The following is a 23223-nucleotide window of genomic DNA, read 5'->3' as shown; positions in this document are numbered from 1 at the left end:
TGTTGAGCAGTGTTATCGTTCAGTGCATGCGCCGACTGGACAAACGAGAATTTGTTCGCTTCATGTTCGTCATTCAGTTTCTGCACGGATGGACCCGTGTAAATGGAGAGTTGTTGACTTATGAACGACTGCCTGTTTATTGTGAATGGATGGGGAGGGGCCAGAACGATCCCCGCCCCACTTCACCTCCATTCACTAGCATGTAAAAGCACAGGAACGATTACAGCTGTGATGACTTGTCAGGCATCTGTGCCAAACATGTCATCCCGGGTAAAAGGGTCCTAAATCATACAGTGTCTGTAATAACTATGTGCTGCTCACTTAATCTAATGCACCACCTTTGGCTGAAGACACATAATGTTTACACCTGACCTCTACATGGTTGCTTTGTTAGGCTATTGTTTCCAGCTTATGATAATTTGCATGTATGCAAATCAAGGGATTTTTTTAAACTGTAAAGAAGTGCTGCTATGGTATATCACAGCACTGCAGAGCGAACACAATGAAAGTCAGGAGAGCAGCTCCGTCAGCTACACCGATTAACCAATTTACAGACACAGTTTGAGAAATGTCCTTCCTAACAATTTCACTGTTTAATGTGATGAATGAAATGTAATTAAGTTACAAAATCTTTCTTTTAAACGCTAATGGCCCTTTTACACTGAGCAAGAATCTCACCCTTCTAGCTTGCCTGAGCGGACATGCTGGTGACGTCATCACCAGCTCGCTCCGGCAGCCTGCTTAGACTGCATGATTCTCGTTGAGCATAGTGCACTTCTCATTCACTTCCTATGTGAAACGGGGAGCAATTTGTGTTTAAACTGCCCGACAAGTGAACGACGGAGGAGAACCGCGCAATCATCTTTGTTCGTTGGCTCACGTTTAAACTGAACGGTTTTCTGAACGATAAATGTTCAGTATATACGCTGCTTTAGGCCTCCCTCACACGGACGTTTTTGTACAGCGTTTAGCGCTGTCTTTTTGGCGCTGAGCTAAACACTGTATAACGCTCCCGTTCATTTCAATGGGGCTGTTGAGACAAGCGTTAAAATGCAGCATCTTCAACGCTGCGCTTTGGCAGAGATGCATGTTCTATCTTTGGCAGTATGCATGGGCAGCGGTTTCAGCGCTGTTGAAAACATGGCACAACTTGGTACCATGTTTTTGGAAGCGCTAAATGCAAGTGTCATGATGCCACAAAGGGCTATGGGGAGCGATAATTTTAGTATTATTTGTGGCTGGCAATTAATTGTGATTTGTTTTCTTTTTTTTTGCTTTGTTCAGACGCCAGTGCCCTTGGGCACAATTTGTGGTTGTGAGTGGTGAGGTGTGGAATAATACAAGGAGTCAGATATTTTGTTTAACTTGTTGTAAACACGATGTTATTAAATGAAACAGTGCGATGAGGTCGTTTTCTTCATCACATTCTGTGCATAATAAATGATACACAAGTTGCAACAATATAGACTCCTGTCTAACTTATTTATAAACTGGGAGCTTACTTTGGATTTCTTCTTTCTATCCTTCTTTGTATTTACATCTCTATTTCTTTATCTCCTGCTCTTCATATTTACCTCTTTTATTTTTCCTCTATTCACTGTCAAATCTGACTCTCTTTCTCAGTTACTCACGATTTCTCAGATTTCTCTGGTTTCGCTCGGTCACGGCTGATCTCTGTCTCTTTTCACTTCTCTCTCCTATTTGGCACTTTCTTTTCTCCTGTCGGGCGCTTCTTTTTCTGGCGCCCTCTCTCCGCCCAGCGCCCCTTCTTATGGTGCTCCTCTGCCTGGCACCTCTTTTTCTCACTACTCTCTTCACTGATTTCTTAAAAAACTGCCTCCTGCGACCGTTGTCCGGCTAAGTCTCCCCTCTGTCACCTGACCAGTTTGTCTGCAGCCAATCACAGCCTATTTGGTTGCCAGGCTACCTGTCTCATCTGAGTCTCTGTGCATTTTTTCTACCTTGTGCAGCTGGATAAAAACGTCCTAACTGGTTGCTGGCTTACCTGTATCCCTTGTGTAAAGTGACTCAGATAAACCCCTAGGGCCGGTTATATTATTACCGGTCCCCATAACTAAACAGTGCTATATAATGCCTTTTTTCAGGCCTCTACACAAGCACTAGCTGCAGGCCATCGTGAGTGACCCGAACGCCGCTGCTAGGTATCACTAGACACCCCCGAAAATAAGACACTGTGCCTTTTTTGAGGCAAAAATTAATATAAGACAGTGTCTTATTTTGGGGGAAACACGGTACATTGTGCAGGTAGCATATACTGCTGCTCATTTATTTTCTCTGTAGATTATCTCATAAAAGCCCATACTATATAAAACATGTGTCCAGCCTTAGACTCGATATTTATGAAATGATTCTGTCTACTTCGCAGACTTAAGAGAAACCATAACCTTGGACTAAAGAGAAACCTACTTAATTTCTCCAGGATTTCTTCATCTGTCATCTTGGATTTTTTGCGTTGTCTGTCAGTGTTCCTGTACAAAGTGCTCGTGCTTGAGTTGGAGTTTTCTGGCTGGGTGGTTACTGGGGAAGTCGAGGCTTCTTTAGCTGGTACAGGTACAGCTACTGGTTCAATGACAGACCGCGTATAAATCTGCAGGAAAAGCAAAATATATATATTTTTAGAGTAAAGGAAGCAAATTTGAAATGTATTATTGCGAAGAAATCCACGTATAAAAGACAGGCGATATAAATTCACTTATGGACGCTAGCAGAAGATAGTATGTAAGGCTGAATGAAGACAATGGCCATCCAGTCCAGCCTGTTTATCCTCCTATGTTGTCGAGCCAGAGGAAGGCAAAAAAAACCAAGAGGCAGGAGCCAATTAGCCCTTTTGGGGGAAAAATTCCTTCCCGACTCCCTAATGGCAGTCAGACTAATCCCTGGATCAACCCCTAATAGTTCCTACCTGCCTGTATACCCGGATTAACAATTAACCTAAGATTTATAACCTATAATATCCTTCCGCTCTAGAAAGACATCAAGTCCCCTTTTAAACTCTTCTATAGATTTTGCCATCACCACATCCTCAGGCAGAGAGTTCCACAGTCTCACTGCTCTTACAGTAAAGAACCCTTTTCTGTAGATTCATGAATCCAACTCACTCAACAGTATATTCGTTCATGACAAAGCAAACCCAACAGGAAGAAAGATGAACAGACTAGATCAACATTGGAGGGGTAATAGGCTGGAATGGATGACGTGTCTTTTTTTGGCCTAACATGCTATATTACTATGTAGAGGCAAGTATTATTTTAAGGTGTGTGAGTACGGCTCATTATTAAAGGCAGAAATGTAATTTCTAGGCTTTGAATGACCATTCATTAAAGATGCTTTTAGACGTAACGATTATAGTTCCAAAAAATAGTTAAAACGAGCTAAAGTGAACAATAACTATTCGACTAACTGCGAGTCAAATACTGAACGACAAACAAGAATTGTTCACTTTTTGTTCGGCATTCATTTTATGCAGATATAGAAGTCATCGTTGGCTCATTTGCGCATATTTTGGTTTAAACAGCAATCGTTCAGTCCCTTTCATTCGCTTTTACAGAGATTACAATGATTTGTGTTTGAACAAGCAACAATGCCTCTAAACAGGCTGCGCGAGAGCGAATGACTTAGCGGCGACGTCACTCGCACATTCAAACGAGGATCGTCTAAAAGGGGGATAAGAATACTTGAACTTTACAGGGTCTCATTAGGGAAAGATCTAGCGCAGTCGGTCATTTTTATATTCCATCATATCTATGAAGCAAAAACCAAAAAGAGAAAGGTCAACTCCAAAGATCTGAAATGCTACTGTTGGCCTGTGGGCTTTAAATTTAGCAGACTTGACATAAGGAAATTGTATATCCGCTGATGCATGTGTTTGTACAAACAACGGGGTAAGCTAGGGTAGAATGTATCTGCATGATAGTCTTAATCACAGTAAACCCTGGAGGTGCGTTTTTCTTGGAACATCTCCATAGCTTCCAACAAGGCACCCTATACCTTAGAAATCATCAAGCCGCTTATCTTGGGAGGACTTACTTCTACTTGAGCTTTACTGCTCTGGTAGATCAATTGAAAAAGCATACAAAATACATTAAATAATACAATTCACAAACCCTATGGCCTGTAAAATATTCATGCGGTAAGCTGAAGTATCTTTACATTTTACTGTGCCCTTCTTTATTCGGATTTTATGATTTTGAAGCAGTTTACTATGACAACAGGCTGCAAGAGAGCGTGGCAGACCACTTTTAGACTAATTTGCATTGAAAGGAGTTCTCTATAAAAAAAAAAAAAAAAGAGATTACTTATTGTATGTGAATATATTTCTTAGGCATTTAGTATTATAGTACACAGGGATTTCAACCATTCACAGCATTTGTATCATATATGATACAACATGCATATTTCTTAAGGGAATGGTTCTGCCTCTCTACTACATGGTGTAACAGATATGAGACACTTCACGATATTATTGCATGGTTCTCCGAACAGCAACTAGATGGCATGATTTGTCAGTTGCAGATTATATAGATTATACATTTTGACATGTTTTTGGAAGTTCATTCAGTGAAGGGTTAAAATAGCTGAGCAAACAACCAAAATAATGCACTTTGGAAGTAAGGACATGATGGGCTCATAAAAAGGTCCTATGATTAGATTCTGCCCGTTTACTAGAGCCTAAAGCTGCATTCTGCTCTGAGGGCCTGTGGGTGTCTACTCATAATGGTTAACTGCTGGACGATAGATGGACCCTGTTGGATACAGTATATCTCTCTTAAAAGAGACCTTGCATGCGCTGTTCATACTTGGAGCTGTGTGTATATTATGACCCCTATGGCCTTCTTATGTCCTTATGGAAGCAAGACATTTTATTATTTTAAGGCATACAAGGAATAGTGTCAAAATATTTCTCATATTACTACAGTCTTGACTGAAAGGATTCTTACAGATTTTGTATGTTCAGGACGTGGGGCTATCACAGGTGGGGGTTCATCCTCCTCCTCTTCCTCTTCTTCATCCTCCTCCTCCGAGACAGGGGGGGCTAGAGGCGGCTCTGATGCAGTCTTTGTGTTCTGGAATAGAAGTGATAAAATAAAGAGGTCACTGTGTTGTTCTCTGTGCTTCTGGCTGTGACCAAGTAAACAAAGCAATAAGACACAGCTCTTTCCCTGCCTTCTGCTGAAAATAGTAGATTGCTTCCTTTGCAATAGTGGTCCAACCACGTAACTGCCGCTTCCTTAAAAAGTGCCCACCATCATCAACTTTTTAATATACTGTATTAGGGTCAAAGCCTTGTCTAGGTCATACAGGACCCCAAAGCTATTGCGTTTAATGGAATCAGTATAAATTCATACTTGGCTGTGAAGAGGAGCAGGTAATTCAGCGATATGAAGGGGTCTACAGGTGCCCATATACCTATAACAGCTGTCGGCCAAACGTTCAGTTGGCCATTGGTAAATCCGTCCGACTTTACCCCATATAGACACTTGATTCAGCCCAGGGCTCATGTGTTTTCCATGAGCAGAGGGGAGTAAGCTGCCAGACACTTCTGATGATGGCTTATCTCCACAGAGAACAAAAGGATCAAGTGTTGAGATTCAACACGTCTGATCCTTCTTTCCCCTGATAACTGTTGAGGAAGAGTCATTAGACCACCCTACACACACTATAGTCGTCTGGTCCTGCCGAAATCATCAGGTATGGACTGACCTTTCCGTGTTAAGTATAGGGCCCTTCAGCGTTAAAGGCTTGCATAATATGACACCCCTAAACATCTATGTGTGTACCTCTACTTACATTCTCCTGATCGGACCCTGCAAGGAGAGATGGTTCCGCATCCTGGGCAGTAGAGATAAATTGTACAACACTCAGAGTATCATGGATGATACTGTTCGAGCTTTTCATGGTTGCTTGGGCATCACTCTGCGCTCGATGTAAGGGGCACAATGTATACTTTAAATAAAGGGTGATGGGTGTGGATTACAGCGACTCTAGTCCAGGACAAACAAAGATGCTTGTGCTTCTTTTTTGACTACCTACCTCACGCTGTGTATTAGTATGCACTACTGACAGAATAGTCCATGCTAGTCATGTTAGTAACAGGATACGTCGTCAATTGTTAATTCCCTGGGACCTGACTCCTGGTAATGAAGAGAGTCCTGCCTGCTATCAGTGCAGCGAGCCAGATGTGTGTCATAGGGGACAGGAGAGGAACTGCCCTATCTGGGTTTACTTCCACTGAAATCAATGGGAGATGAAGTGGCTATTACACTTCTGCATCCAACCCCGATGTTGGACACAGAAGAGACGGAAGTGATTTCAATGCGAGTGAAGTCAGGTATGCCACTTCCTCTCCTGTCCCCTATGATGCCGTCCGGCCCATTACACTGGCAGCTCATTGCTGGGGATCCCGAGTGTCAGGTCCCCGGCAATTGACTATTGATGACCTATCCTGAGGATAGATCATTAGTAGTTTTTGCCTGTAAAACCACTTTAACAGACCCCTATTCAGGGACTTGACTATTCCCATAGAGTCTTACAGCTGATAAGGTGCCTATAATGCCTCTTCACACTTGTGTATTTTGGTCAGTATTTTGTTACACTATTTACATACCAAAGACACTAGTGGGTCAAAATAATGGAGAACGTGAAAAATCCTCCTATTGTACTTTTCTCTATTTTATACTTCCAGTTTTGGCTTACAAATACTAATGCAAAGTACTTCTTTACAGTAAATGCATTCAAGTGAAAATCGCCTTAACATTATTTCCACACACTTGCTTCCTTACATTCTCTCGGCGAATATTGTTCATTGAACACACCAACGTTGTTTTTAAAGGGGTTTGTCCGGTTTAGAAAAACGATTTTCATAAACCCTAAAACAACAGAGGTTTTCCCTATTCAGAACCCTTATCTCTTTACTAAGCTGGGCGCCTGTTACAAAGAGCATCTCTTGTTCTGGGAGATCCTGTCCTTTATTACACAGACAACCGCCTGATTTGAACGGGCATTGTGTAATGCTTGATTTTCCCTCTGGGGGCACTGCAGGGAGTCTGAACACTTACTGCCAGGCTTCTTCACAGATTACACCCGATTGCTGGGAATCCCAGTAGGGAAACACTCTGTCATTAGCTTAGAAGTGACCCTTCTAACAAGTAGGGAATATTTAAATCACAGAAGCCCTCTAAAAGGACCATATGTATTCCAGAAGGCTAACAAAAATACATGATGATACAGCGAGCTTCCGAACCAACGCAGGGTTCTTCTTCAGGCTTAAATGGACTAGATCTGAAGAGGCATGGATATTTATACACACTTATAACATACATACCTATGACAAGGCACAGATATTGATGTGATTGGTTCGCACTTTAAATGAATTCTGCAACAGCAAACAAACTTTTTTGTCTAGGCACTGATACCGGAGTGAAAGTTTTATGGTCCCTGAATTACTGTTTGGGGTGGGGAGTTGGTCAGACTAGAAATGCTACAAGAGGTACACAAATATTTTTAACTTTCACTCCCTTATCAGTGTTTAGTTAAAAATGTTTTGTGTACCTCTTGTAGCATTTCTAGCCTGACGACCCCCCCCCCCAACAGTAATTTAGGAACCATAAAACTTTCACTCCGCTTTCAGTGCCTAGACAAAAAAAGTTTGTTTGCTGTTGCAGAATTCCTTTTAAGTGCGAACCAATCACATCCATATCTGTGCCTTGTCATAAGTATGTATGTTATAAGTGTGTATAAATATCCATGCCTCTTCAGATCCAATCCATAAGCCTGAAGAAGAACCCTGCGTTGGTTCGGAAGCTCGCTGTAACATCAAGTATTTGTGTTAGCCATTAAAAGGTATCATATCTACAAGATTACTTGGTTTCTCTCACTGGGAACAATCACATTTTGCTCTACTGGCTAACACGGTACCAAACCTTTGTTTTCATCATACCAGAAGGGTGATGTTCAGACGTGAATCTGGTCAGTATACGTCAACTATGCTTTTCAAAACAAAATGGATCTTGCAAATAAATTTTAAAAATATGCAATGGGAGTCAATGGGCAATGTATGCAACCGCATGGGCAATAATGTATGCAACCGCATGGGCAATAATATATGCAACTGAATGGGCAATGTATGCAACTGAATTGGCAATGTATGCAACCACATGGCATACAGCTGCATACTTTGGGGCTTTTAATATATAAAGTATGATGAGAGATTTTGCTGGCATATAGTCTGAACATAGTGAAAAAATGGTAGGCAAGGTATTGCAAAATTACATAAAAATACGTTAGCAGTTTTGTTACATGCATGTTTTTGTAATATTCAACTTACCAAAGAGTGAGCAGCTATATACCCATGTGCGCTTTTATCTGCAATGTAAAATATGAATTTGTGTCAGAGACAGAAAGATCTCTAATACTCCTTAATAAGCATAATGGTAATGTGAACGCAAAGCCTTCTATAAAGCTTGGTAAATACAGCTACAAGACATTTCACTTTAAGTTCTTATTAATTTAGTTAAAAATCAAAGTAAATGAACAGAAATTGGCCAGCAAAGGTGGAGCTGCTCCTTGTACTACACCTAATTTTATACATAACCCCTTAAGGATGTGGACCTTTTTTTTTTCCTCTTTTTTTTCCTCCCCACTTTCAAAAAAAATCTTAACTCTTCCTCTTTGCGTGGCAGTGTTTACAATACACAAAGGAGACCTCCAGAGTGAGACAGGCAATCAGGTAAGGGGGTCAGGGATAGAAAAATGTGTTTTCACCTGACTAGCCCTTTAAGTAATATAACCCCCATAATAATTTAGCGAGCTAGCCAGGAAATATTATTACATTCATATACCTCCTACAGCATTACTTTACCTCCAGATGTAAAGCTCATATATTTCTGGTTGTTCACAGTCTCTTTGGAATCGTAGAATTTTAGGACATCTAACACAGCCTGAGGGTTCTTCTTCTGCTCCAGTTTGGTGATGTTTGAGGTCTGCAGTAATCTAGCCCATTGCTCTGGGATTCCCTGCATGAAAAAGTACAGAAAACAGAATTTAGAGTTGTCCACCATCAACGATACTGGTTTAAAAGCACAGTGAGAGAAAGTTGGGTTGAGACCTTGGTTTTGCTATGAGTGAGACCTTGTTTTTGCTAGAATTGCATTCATAGTCTTGGAAAAAAAAAATAAAGAGCAAAAACCAGGATCCCAGATGGAGAAAAGAAAACAACATTATGGTTGTGAGAGATAAAGATGAATGAACCATGTCTCAAAAACATGTCTTTCATGAAACATGATGGAAAGTTAGCTCTAATTATGGCAGTAAACTGCAAAACACAAATGACTATTTACAGTAAATAGTGGGTTTGAAATACGTATTTGTGCCTTTCTATATCACAATGGTACTATGGTTGTATTGTGAGCCTTGCCATTAGTAGGTATGGTGAAAGGGTTAAAGACAATGTCTAGATGAGGGGGCAACTAGTCAGCACGATAACTGTGTGAGGTCAACCAGTTGCCGAATCGCCTTATATTACTCTAAACAAGTGAATAATAGAGTAATAATAGAGGAATGATAAAAGTGCCTTTCACATCTACTATAGATCCCTCTGGACCGAGTACACTGAAGAAAGATGGGCTATTAAATGCATCAGTCTTTAGCTGGTATGCATCAAAGTAGTGCAGATTTATTGCTTCCGCAATAATTTATGTCGATTTGCTTTGAACACGTTATATCAGGAAACACGGAGAGACATTCATGCCTCTTTTTTGCAAATGACAGTACAGAGCATATGTTTTAGGTTTGAGAATTTGACGGTATTGGCTTATCTCCCTTGTCCTTTAGAACCTGCAGGTCAAAAAGTACAGCAAACTACCAGAACTGTCATATTAAACAAACTTTCTTTCCCAAGTCAAAGTGATACCAGAAGTTTTGATCTGTGTGGGTCTGGAAATTCCCCACCAATCACCAAAGCGAAGGGTCAAACGTGCTCAGCTGAGTGCTATGATCCTTCAGATATGTCTGCCAAGCAGTAAAAGGACTCAGACTTCCAAATGAGTCCATACAATGCTCCAAGGAGACACAAAAGTCGATCAGGCATAGCACTCAGATGAGCCCGTTTTCCCCTTTATTTTAGCAATCTGTGGGGGTCTCAGCACCCAGATTCCCACAGATTAATTCTTTTGACATGTCACTGAATGTTTTATCTACACTTTGAAGTCTACCTCCAATTTGATGACTGCCTCCAGGCCTTTAAACTAAAGCATGGGCAGAGAGAGGCCTTAGGGTTCTTTTACAAGGGAGCGATAATCGCTCAGTGAATGGAGGCGGATCGGGAATTGTTTTGGCCCGATTGCCTCTGTTCACAGTGAACAGGCAGTCAATCAAAGATGAGCGACTGCCTGTTCACATGGGCCGATGTATCGTTCTATTTTCTGCACGCAGAAACTGAATGATGAGAGAAAAATGAGCAAAAACTCATTTAGTGCAAATGCTTCCACCGACTGAAAGCTAATCAATCGTTTATATTCTTGTTGGATGCAGGAACCTGAACGATTTATAGGTCAGTGTAAAAGGGACCTTACAAAACAGTACCGCCTATATCTTGCGGGTATCTCGTCCTTTCCGTCATTGCAAAGAAAATTTGATTTATTCCACCTCTTTAAGATTTTTTTTGTCTACGATACCCAAAAACTGGAGTTCTGATCACACAAATACACTCCAGTCTGCTCTATGCCCTATATAATATTCAGCTTCCCTACATCTCTAAGTGGGTATGTGACTTAGGCTTTACTCTGTCCAATGAACAGTGATCACAAATCCGGGAGTCCATTTGCAGGAGTGCTCAAAATATATTGATGCCGGAAACATTTTTTTAAGTTTTGTTCTGACTACGCAGTAGAATAAGCTCACGCTGTACCAAACTACTCCCCCGAGTTGTTTCAGAGGAGGTCAATGCCATGTTTCATACACAGTGGGCCTGCTTTCATGCAAAGAGACTTCGTATATGGGTTCACTCCCTCCTTCATTCGGAAGCTTGATGTACAGAAAAATCCATGGGATGCCCTTTTAAAATAAAAAAAAAAGCTAATCTCCGTCCGGGCGCTCAGAAATTAATATTCTTTTTCTCCTCACTAAACAAACAATTGGTCATTCATGAAATAAAGAGATTCTGGACTTCTCAGAAGTCGAAAGAGGACTGAATTGGTATATAATCAATGAAAAACTTACATACTATGACAGTCTGCTGTAATGTAAGTTTTGGGGAGTCTGGACTCCATGGACAGATTATATCCTTCTCTTGCAGCACAATGGAAATTACTTTCCCCCTAGTAGAAAGTTTAAAATAGCTCTTCTGGTCTGCCCTAAACCCCACCCCCCCACCCCCTCCTTTTTTCTTTGCTCCCCCACCCCATCACCTCTTCCCTTCTGCCTAATTTTACTGGTTTTGTCAACAGGTTCTGAACGGCCTTGACCAACCATTGTCCCAGTTATGACCATGCATTGTGCACTTCACTCTAGCTTAATAGACATTAGTCCATAGTTTTCATGGCATTGTGCATATTTTCTACTCACAATGGTGTATACTGTGCCCCCATCAGATGGTCATCTTGTTGCCACCTTGTTTCTCGAATGCTGATTTTTTTGTATAGGTCATGTTTATGGTTTACTGTTTTTTTTAAATTGCAAAATGTAAAAATGCTACAAAAAAGAAACTGAATGTCTTATCTTATTTTTTCCCCCAAAAGAGGAGCTAGGGCTTATTTTTAGTGATGTCTTATTTTACTTACCCAGCAGGCCTGGCCCAGGTCCTTCCTACTGCTCTCCAGAGCTTCAGCACGTTTCCCGCAGTCCTTGGCTGCCCACACAGGATCACTTCCTGGTTACCGGATTCATAAATCCAGTCTCCACAAAGCGATGGCTGTGATTGGTTCTTCAAGTGCTGCAGCAATTGGTTCTTCCATGGCTCAGCCAATCCTAGCCAATACTTTGTGGAGGCAGGATTTATGAATCCCGTAACCAGGAAGTGAACCTGTGTGGGCGGCCAAGGACTGCGGGAAACGTGCTGAAGCTCTGGAGAGCAGTAGGAAGGACCTGGGCCAGGCCTGCTGGGTAAGTAAAATATGACATCACGGAGCGAGTATGTGCAGGTAACGAGTGTCGGGCATAGTTTGCCTGACCTTCATCCCGTGTAAATGGAGCTTTACACTGACAAATGAATACATAATATGAAGTGTACTTACACTGATAAGAGTAAAAGAATTTGCATACAATGACTAAATATGGTCACCAGAAAATGCTCAAACTCCCCCACTACCAGGGATAGCTCAGTCAGTTTTGCTGTAAGAGCTTCAGACTATTAACCCTTGAACAAGTGTAACATAGATCCTCTTTATACTTTCACAACACCCATCGGCAGTCATTGTCAGTTGAGTGACACATACAGTGAAGGTGTTGTGAATGTGAAAAGTGTGTTCATGAGTGCGACAGTTCTAAGAAGGGCCGGACGTGATGTGAGAATGAACCAAAAAGGAGCCTCGGCCACGCACCAGTCGGCCCGATTAAAAATGATTGCGTGAGTGTAGCAAATGGTTAAGGAGGACTGCCGATTGACTGTGGAAGATACTGCTTGCAAAGTCAGCATCTTCATAGCATCTGTGCACACCATCTCGTATGAAGACCTGGAAATGCAGAAAGTTTTCTCCATGCGGGTGCCACTAATTATTCAATCAAGACAACACTCCTGCTTATTGGGCGGCCCTTCTTCAGGGGTTTCTTCTTGACAACTTTGAAGTGGTTCCTCACCACCTGACCTCGCATCTAACAATTTTTGGATTTTTTTAATTGACGCTCCCTGTTGTAACACAATTTCCAGTCGTGCTGCTCTTGCATCAGGGATTTTCAAGTGAGCAAAACAAACTCCTAAAGAAGTGTTTGAGGCCGCCATGCCATCACGGCGTTCATGTTGAGAAAAACGTGAACTCCGCTTTCTGGGGCAAGTTTTTTTTTTAACATAAAAATTAAAAGCCTTTAGAACTTGAATGCACCTCGTATAGAACCCGCTTTGTTTATGTATATGTGAAAATGACAAAACTTATAACAAACTCAACAGATCTAATAAGGAGTGAACACTAAAAAGTCTCCTCAAAAGGAATGTGGAAAGTAGAGGACTGTCTTTGTAACCAACTATAGTAATATTCTGATAAGCCAATAGAATATAACAAAACATTACCTTTTTTAATGAATTGACAATTTAACTAATATATGTCTCCAGCAAATCCCATTTGACATCCACAGGTCAGTATCCAACTCTCTAAGTGATTCTATACTGTTTGAGATGTTCACCGTCATCACGCAGACTATGAAGGCTTCCTTCCATTGCTTTAAAGTCTGCATATGCATAATCTCACGTAGAGACATCTTGGACTTAAATAACTTTTAGGACATTTCTCATCAATATCAGGACATCTAGGGGTCCTTTTCAGCCCGAGTGGCTTGATTAAAATTTTACTGTGTTTTGTGGCATATTATATACTGAACTCAACTTTTATAATTTCATAGCTAACATAGCATACTAATACACTACAGAAGGGATTATAATAAGATGCAAAAACCTGGATACACCTAAGGTAACTTCACCAGCATATGTGAATTCTACTCCTGGATACGACATCCTCTGTACAGACACTATGTAGAAGAACGTCTTTGTGACTGCCACAGGCTACTGCAATGATTCACGTTGGTTAGCGAGTGTGGTAATAAGTATTTTTAAAAAACCATATAGGTTTTACAAACATAAAAAAAATATATAATTTTCTAAACTGTACAGTAGCATTTAGAAAAATCTCAAATGTGCTTATAAAAAAAAAATAGCAAAATGGCATTGGTTTCTTTTATTAGATAGCAAGAATGATTTGACACCCAAGGATGGAAATAGTGAAGCTGGCTATAAGTTTGGTTGACACGTATTATTGGCAACTTTACCATAAACACAATCTTCCATTGGAACAAAAGATCAGGCATATTGAAACCCAACATGCCTGCTCCCTCTTCTGGTGCCAGGAGACAGTCAGGGTTCTCTCTGCACATCAGATCATCAGGTACAGCCAATGGTTATCCCAAGTATATGGCCATCTTAAGCTGCTGCCAGACCCTGCAGGCCGTGACTTATCTCCTGTGTGAACAAAGGATTGCGCATGTTGAAGTCTAAGGGCCCTTTTACACCAATCAATCATTCAGTTTCTGATCACAGGATTTTTTTTTAATGCTGGCAGTGTAAACGGCCTGTTTAATGTGAAAGGAGGTGAGGTAGCGGAGCGATCTCCAACTTGCTGTCTTTGTCCACAGAGCAATGCTTTTGGGAACGCACAGGAGCAATTATGGCTGGGACGGCTATTGGGCGCTGAAGCGTCCGACAATTGTCCTGTGTACAAGGACCCTAATGCCTGTTCCCGCTTTGCCACAGCTGAAAAAGTTGGGAGGCCCTTAGGGCCCATTAATACGGAAAGATGATCGCTCAAAAATTGCTCAAACGGCAGTTTGAGTGCCAATATTGAGCGATCACTTTGCATAAGCTCTTAAGTAGCATATTAGCTACTTAAGAGTTTATTAGCATGCACATGAAGGCGGCAGCTGTATGCAGAAGACAGCGGGAGCGCTGCAATCTGCATACAGCTGCATTGTTCTCTGAGCCATCAGCTGGTATCCCACTGAGCTGATAGCGCTTCTGCTGTTCTCGGCACTGACAGCTGCTTTGTTCTCGGCGCTATCGCCGATAGCTCCGAGCGGGATATTAGCTGAAAAAATAGTATCAGCGGTATCCCGCTGAGAACTCCGTGAGAGGCACTGATAACAGTCATCGGTGATTTCTAGCTTGCTAAAAGTTAGCGATGAGCAAATAGCGCACGAAAAGTGCACAATAGCCGCACTGTTAAACACAGCGATGATCGCTCAAAAGATGGCTTTTGAGTGATAATCAGGTCTAAATGGGCCTTTACTCACCAAAGACGGTTGACTGATTCCATCAAAGTAAAGTCCTGGTAACTTATCATATGATTAGCAGTAGCAGATATTTATCACCTAACCCCAGAAGAGCTGATGAATGTGTAATTGCTCGTGGTCCCAACAATCACTAGAACAGGGGGCCGGAGATCTTACCTTACCTTAAAAATCTATGGGACGAACGGAAATGTTTGAGTACTAAGCTATAAGATAACTGAAATATTAAGCAGTCTACTTTATCAACAGGCCAAGGAAACATTCACATGTATAACATTTTAGACGTATTAAGAACCCTAAAGCAAATCGGTTGCAGGCCATCCCAATTGTGATCACTTACACAATCTGCAATCAGTCTAGGCATTTAGCTACAGCCTTCCATATACGGACTTCTGTGTATCAATATTAAAAAACAGAAAAAATTACAGAGAAAAAATTAAACGTAGATAATAGTTTATTTCTACTGTTTTTAAAACTAGGTCAACTCATTACCTAACATATTGCTGAATGCACTTTTATCATCCTGTGATTCTAGGGCTATTTGCACAAAATTTACAAAGTGGATTATTAAAAATTTGAATACTGGGTATTATCTTTACTCTTTGGTGCCACCCTAATCTAGACATACAATCTGTGCGGAATAATAAAGTTGTACACAACAGATTTGGAATGAGTGACATGGGCCCCTGGAGTTTGGGACTGAATGAGAAAAGGATGATCCAAGCAACATATCTACAGCACACGCATGAACTTGCAGCTGCAAACGCTAGGACATCTCAAAGAAGCACTTTTGATGCAAGCTTCTTTTTAGGGCCTGTGACGCACCTCTGCGAGTTTCCCTGAGCCCATCTGTGAACCACAGAGATCTGGCTGCAATGAACGTAAATAAAGAAAGAAAAAGAAAAGTTAAAATAGGATGGGGAGAACTTAGAGAGTGGAAAAGGAAATGACCCAAATGATGGTGAGGGGGTTAGATTTCATGGCATATGGTTAAAGATCCCATGTGAAAAGGAAGGGGTACACTATGACGTATCCAGGGGCAGGGTGTGGTGCAGGTTACAGGAGGACAGATTTTGGAAAATAGGTTTAGTTATCTCCTGCTCTAGGATAATCAATCTTGATTATGGTTCTAGATCAGGCTTAGGGAAATCTAGATCCTTAAGTGTCAATGACCTAACAATTTCAGCCAGGTTCTGTCGTCGCAACATTGTATTTTAACATAGTTGTTCCTGGTCTTTTTTTATTCTCCATAGTAAATTTAAATAGCTTAGAGAATGAAAGATTTTCTAGTCCATGAAAAAGTTTCTGGTATTTCATTGGTTGTTGGATACCAATCTCAAGTTATAAATGATACATATGGAAATAATGGTCTTTATAAAGTAAGGAAAGCCTTAAAAGGGAACCAGTCTGGAGAATTATACTGCCAGAAGTACAGGCAGCCACATCACCGACAACTAGGTTGTTTAATAGAATGAGTACTGAGAAGACTCAGATTCCCGCTGCCCATTTCCCACCTAGCTCGGCTAGTTTGACATACATGTCCCTATACTCATATAGAGAAAGTCCTGTTAATTGAGCCGAGCTGGGTGAGGAGAAGTCGGGGCAAGCCATCATGATTATGCTTCACCTCTTCTTGGCTCCTTTATTAACTGTGGAAGCATTTCTCATCGGGAGAATCATTGATGCCACTTTTCTGGCATGCTTTTTTTCCCTTCAGCCTAAAATGCAACATATGTATCAAATGTTGCACTATTTTGCAGGAGAGAGTCACTTTGTACGCCAAGTAGCTGCAGGGAGATTGTGAGAAATTCTGTAACTTTAAAAAGTCGCAAATCAATAGTAAATCTGTCCAAATCGATTTGTGCCAAGAAAACGAAGCAATTAATGTCGGAATTCTGACGCAACGCCAGTAATTTGGCCCTATATTGTCTCTGAAACAGCACAGCATTTCAGAGTAAAACCCCCGCTGTCTGATGCGGGTGCCTGTTGGGACCCAACGTTCGGGCGGCATAAATCTCCTGGTTCCCTTTAACCAACAAGATCTAGACGGCTGCGTTTCTCTGACAACATAGACATCTACAGTATATTTTATGCTCTTGGGCTCTGTTCACACTTCTGCTCTTTTCTGCTACATTTCTGCCTCTTTATAAGCTATACTATTCTCTTGCATAGAAAAAACAAGGGGGGCAAAAGAAAACAAATAAGAGATAGTCAGTACCCCAAAATAATGCTCTATTCACCACACAGTGTATGCATTGTGAAAACTTCTATGCTGTATGTATAGACGCGATATAGTAAACTGTATGCTACACATTTGCATATGTAGTCTATAGGCTAAAAAACGGTGACCGCTATACATTTCTATTGTGGTGCCCCTTTATGTTGGAAAGCATCACTGACTAGGATTTTTAATACTCTGAAAAAAAGGCATATCAATGTGCATGACGAAAGGGCACAGTTTTGGCATATGTCAGACCCATTATACATTGGGAACATAGCTGCCTAATAGGATCCGCCCAGATGGATCATAACAGATCCATTAGATTCTACATGGTCCCCATAAAAACAGAAGCCATGACAGCCGTGTGACCCTGTGCAAACCAGACCTATAACAACTCTTCCCTTTGCAATTCATTCGGAGATCTTGGAAGACTGCTAAAATAATCCCGTCATTTTTTGGACAGTAGGCTTGTATGGGGGCCGGTTGGACAACCCATGCTACAGGTGGCATTAGGATTGCATAGTAAGGAAAATAAAATCTTAAAAGCTATGTTGAAAAAGTTACTACATTTTGTCATTCAGTATATTTTGATATTCACAATGTGCGTGTGTTCCGATATGCACGGATATATTTGCCCCTGTATTGCCGTTTCATGTACAACATTGGGTGAGCGTTGTATAATCTTATAGTCCGGACACGTTGGCTGATCCAAAGTAGTCAGAATTGGTGTTTTTCTGTAGATGTGGTGTTGTCATCGAACAATTAGAATATTCTAAAGCTCAATTTTCCAAAAACTAAAACTCCGAGGACATGCGTGTTAACATTGTCAGCAAAATGTGGAACAGTTCCTCTGCTCCAAATCAAACTGAAGAGTAGTTAGTACAAGCAGAGAGGTGTGCTGGCATGCAATGGTCAGTTGTGTCATGTGAAGCTTAAAAAAAGTCCATCTCAGGAGCCCATGCAGTTTTTCCAGTTGTGGCTCTATAGTAATCTAGTAGCAAACACAGAGAGCAGCCAAGGTGAGGTGATAACAAAGGGATTACAGGGGGCGTATATGAAGTACATGTCACCAAAAGGAGCAGACAGCTGTTATGGGAATTGGTGTAATTATTATCATAGAAAAGTAATCATACAGTGTTAGAAATCCCAAAGGCACTTCCAAACTTTCCAGAAAGATAAAAAAAAAATGAAAGAGAAGGACAAAGTGGTCAATGAAGTCAAACTGTACAAGAATCCTGCCCCAGGGCCTCTCACATTAGAAGTCATATAACATACACCTGTCATCTCCCATAAGGAATGCACTGACACATCAACAAGGAACCCAGAGAGTTACAGATGGACGTGATTCCGAGTGGGTTGTCTTCAATAGTAGCTTGGCACACAGGTGCCAAGATGGCAGAAACTGTTGACCAATGACAATGAGTCATGTACCTAGATGATTGGTATCTATTACTATAAAATATCCAAATCATGTATAAAATGGTCTAATCAGATTTCTTTAAAGTGGGTTAAAAATTGCTTTACAACTACTCTGCACTTCCTGGTCGTCGCTGACCAGGATCGGTGAGTGCTGAAACCAATCACTGGCTACAGCAGTGACCTTCTATAGTCTGATTGGCTGCAGCAGCAACCAGAAAGGACAGAGTGGTTGTGTAGCAATTTTAAAGTCATGTGGAAACCCTCTTTAAAGGCTATATAAACCTTCGTAACCAATTTTTCTTAATTGCCCCAATGCAAAAAAAAAAAAAAATAGCAACTTGTAAAACAGTCTGCAATTAAAAAATCTCCTTTCATTTTCTCTCTCCTGCACCTAAGCAGATACCTTGTAGTCTGATCACAGTCATACTCTTTTTCATTAGTTGCCTACTTTATTCTAACATACCCATGGCAAGTAAAGAAGATGTAGGCGACACATTGAGAGTGTATGACTGCATGATCGGTTGACTCAAAAAAATTAAAATAAATAAAACTAGCTTGAGAAGGTGATTATAGCCTTTAAAGGAAGTCTGTCTCATTAGTTTTTCCCTATTAATGCCAAATATCTACAAATAAAAGGTACCCCTGCATTCCTCCTTCAGAGACACATCTAGATATATTGAGTTAATAGGGCAAAAATATTGTGACAGACTTTAACTAACACGAATACTATTATTTGCAATGTCATGGATCAAGTACAGATCAGAAACAGAAATTAGTTTTCACATATGTAAAGAGCAAAGAAAAAGGAAATCTGGTCTGCACAGATTCATAAAGATGTCTAAATTTGAGAATATTGAGTACATAAAGGGCAGACATGATAACGACAAATTAAAGCTTACGGGTGCATTCAGATGTAGCCGATTGGCTGCAAATTTTGGCAAACATTTTGGTGCAGATCTGCAGCAGATTTCACCCCTTTTGAAATCAAGTGAAAAGGGTGAAACCTGCTGAGGATCTGCACCAAAATTCCCACCAAATCCGCTGATGGACCCTAAGAATATGTTCAGACGTGGCGGACTTGCTGCTGCAGAAAAATGTGCAGTGAATCCACACCAAAATCAATTGAAGGGCTGAAATCTGGGACAGATCAGTACCAAAATCTACATCATCTGGTGCAAATATATTGTGGATTGTTACCTGTGGAAAATCTGCAAACATGCCACGTGTGAACGCACATCAAAACAGCATTTATACAGAAATAATGGAAAGTCGCAAAAATATATAAGCAAGTGCTGAATGTATTAGGTCCCCTTCATAAAAAGTTCATCACTTCTACAGCAGGTTACAGAAGCATTAAACCAATAAAATAAGAGTCAACCATATCCTTTGGACATTGATTGTCATACTAACTTCCCTTTACTTACCATCGCTTCTATACGCCGTCCTTCTGTGCCACTAACAGACTGCAGAGAATGCGAATCTAGGACTTTCTAGGTAATACACCGATGCGCCCGCAGCAAATAGTAGCTGCTGGCAAACACAGCGATTAGTCCCAGAGAATACCTGATTAACACTAAGAAGCCTTGTATTACCACATAGATTTAGCAGAGATTACGGCCTTATTTGAAGGGTATGTTCCCCTCTTGGCAAGTTTATTGCAGAAATTGCTGTGAATGACAAATCCATTCCATCCATCCGAATGGAGCAGTTTCTGCGGATTTCCACAAGACCCATTCAGCAGTATGGAACAGTTGCAGAAGTTTGTTATATGTAAAGAATTGGTTAGTTTCTAATCTAAGCTTCTCAGCTGTTCTAAAATGAAGATAAAACTAACTTATCAATGCAACAGGTCCTCCAATTCTTCTTTCTTTTGGGGCTTCAGCACGGGGGCACCTTTATATAGTTGTGGCAGCAACAGAGGCATAATATATCACAAGGACATGCATATAGAATTACTTCTTAGCACTGCTATGAGCTAGCAAGGCAAACTATGGATCAAAACCGATATGATGGATTCATTAAGATTTATTTTTCCTCCGACAAGCTGACTGACTCATTATAATCAAAAACAATGTAAACCAGACTGAAAAAATGGGACAATGGCCTTAACGAGGTTGTCTCAATACAACAAGCCCTTTTCATGCGCCCTATTAGCCACAACAGAGAGCTAATAAGTATCTGGGGGATCCTAGCCCAACATTCATTTGAATGACCGCTAGCTGATACTACATCCTCCCTGCAGAGGTCGCTGCACCGGAAACTAATGGCTGGCTGCAGATTCCTCCAGTGATAACAGCTGATTGCCAGGACTGTCAGAAGGAAGACCCTCAACAATCAGCTGGCGGCATGTCAACAAGGGGTGGTCTTCATGAGACAATCCCTTTTTTTGAACAGGGCTCACAGGGACTTTCATTTGCTTTCCTCCAGGTCAACACAAGCATTTGCATACTGACAGTTTGATATAGTTTTAATCTATGAAAAAAGGTGTGTGAATAACTAGTATTCGAACAATCAGTGTACATTCATTAGTGTACTAATTAGTGTACATTCATTTCCCAGGCTAGAAGTACAGAGCGTAGTAAGGTGTCTCCAAAAAATGTGTAACTGCAGGAAGCCAAGTGTAAAGATGCAGCTCCAGTAGAATATACCGCTATTTCAGATTTTGCTGATGTAGGTTCTGTATGTACATTCCCCCAGTACAGAGCACAACGACAGCCGTGTACGACTGATTGAGGAGCTCCAGACATTTATTTCCCTCTTTTCTCTTCTGTAAAAATTCATTTCTCAAGTCACGCAACTGAAGAGAAACTACACTCTGTACTTAACCATTGACCACAAATCTGGTGAAAGTTAGGAAGCACATTTTACAGTTATCAGACCTGCTGATTTAAGCACTTTCCACTGCTTAGCCCATCAAGTAATATCTTGTATAAAAAGATACATAAAGACTGGACTTAAAGGGATTTCTGGGACATTTGGAAATGTTCCTATCAATGACCTACATTGAATTCAATGGCAGCTGTGCCTGTAGTACCAAACTGGGCCAGTGCAATATGGATAGCGCTATCTGCTTCCAGTACTGTTCGCACTGACAGTGATGCCAGCTGAATGGCGAGGATCCCGAGTGGCAAGGTCCTGATAATCACCTACTCATGATCTCCTATCCTGTCCTCAGGATAGGTCAATAGGAAAATTCCCAAAAATCCCAGACAACCCCTTTAAAGCCTTCTATATTCTAGCTGCTTCTATTATTATTAAAGCTACAATTTGTTGACTTTTTCTTCTTTATTTACTTTTTATCTATGTCGGACTCGTTTGCATATTACTTGTCCCTGATTTTCTGCTGCTGTATTACAGAAAAGGGGATGAAGCAAAATCTGATTTGCATCCTACAAATGTAGCAAAGCTTAACCCTTTCACGAACAAGAGAGTCACTGATGCCCCTGCATCCGGGTCACTTTCTGCAGTTCCAGGAACTCAATTTTCAAGGATCTTTAATTTTAGCAGTGACACATCTACGTGAGGGGTTGTGTTTTTGTGAGAGGAGTTGCATTTTACTTTCAAACATTTTATTGGAAAGTTTATGCAAGAAAGAAATAGACTAAGAAGTCAAAAGAATCCCCACCCAGGGGTTACCAATAATACATAAGTCAACTAATAACAGAGGATGACCGCAAACCATATTGTTACGGAGAAGTAAAGAGAAAGTGTTGGGAGTCCGAGGCAAAAAAAAAACAACAAAGTTTCATTAAGGAAGAAGTAATCTCGAAGGCCTAAAATTTGTAGAACAGTAGACCATGCTTTCCACGTATTCATAAACAGATCCATCTCATCTCTAATGGATGACACAAGCTTTCACAGCATTAAAAAGGAGAGACTGGTGGACAGCCACTAGGAGGCAGCATAGATTCTGGTGGCCATGTAGATAATTTGCGCTAACATATTGTTGATTGTTAAGTCCAGGCGGTTTATCAGCTACTAGAATAACTGAAGATCAAAGTGGGAATGGCTTAGAAAGGACTCTTGAACTTAGCTTTGCTAACGGTCTCCAGAATGAGCTCACCCTAGGAAATGTCCACCAAATATGCAACACAGAACCCCAATCAGAACCACTACTGAAACAGTTAGGAGAAAAAGCCAGTGTAAGTATGAATTGGCATGGGGGCTAGGTATACTCCATGTAGAATTTTTATAGGACTATTCTGGTGACTACTTTTGGAAATGAAGGTGCAGCAATGATGCCTTCTGGGACGTGGGAGAGACATTGAGATCTTGTTCCCAGTTCTGCATACAAGGTAGCTTCGCGTGCGAAGGGGGCTGATTCATACAGGCATAGAACAGGGAAATGACCCCAGGTTGTAGGGGTGACCGCAAGCCAACTCTCTAAGAGGGAGTAGGGTTACCTGGAAGGAATTATCTAATTAAAGATCAGATAAAGCTATACACATGAGTGAGCTCAGACCAATATTGTGTCGGCATGTCATAGGTTTCTATACATTTTTGAAAGGTGAGAAGTTTGAGTAAGAGCATTTAATGAAAGAGTAAAGTTAGCCCTCTGTTCCACCACCAACTGAACCAGG

The 23223-nt window shown here is 40.9% G+C and overlaps 1 protein-coding gene across 4 annotated transcripts in view; it reads right to left on the bottom strand.

Annotated features, from left to right (window-relative positions):
- The window catches only part of PAK3 (p21 (RAC1) activated kinase 3), a 188313-nt gene that overhangs the window by 40096 nt on the left and 124994 nt on the right, over nucleotides 1–23223 (bottom strand). For 3 of the 4 annotated variants that reach the window (XM_066581726.1, XM_066581725.1, XM_066581727.1), the window contains exons 4-7: nucleotides 8879–9032; nucleotides 8345–8382; nucleotides 4959–5084; nucleotides 2428–2608 (exon numbers count right to left, since the gene is read on the bottom strand). In XM_066581726.1, the coding sequence (XP_066437823.1) occupies nucleotides 2428–2608; nucleotides 4959–5084; nucleotides 8345–8382; nucleotides 8879–9032 (499 nt within the window). Of the gene's footprint in view, nucleotides 1–2427; nucleotides 2609–4958; nucleotides 5085–8344; nucleotides 8383–8878; nucleotides 9033–15828; nucleotides 15874–23223 lie in introns of all 4 variants that reach the window. The other variant, XM_066581728.1, reaches the window with a different exon arrangement.

The sequence above is a fragment of the Eleutherodactylus coqui genome, chromosome 10 (genome assembly GCF_035609145.1).
Source record: "Eleutherodactylus coqui strain aEleCoq1 chromosome 10, aEleCoq1.hap1, whole genome shotgun sequence".
Lineage (NCBI taxonomy): Eukaryota > Metazoa > Chordata > Amphibia > Anura > Eleutherodactylidae > Eleutherodactylus > Eleutherodactylus coqui.
This window is presented reverse-complemented; position numbering and strand designations above follow the sequence as displayed.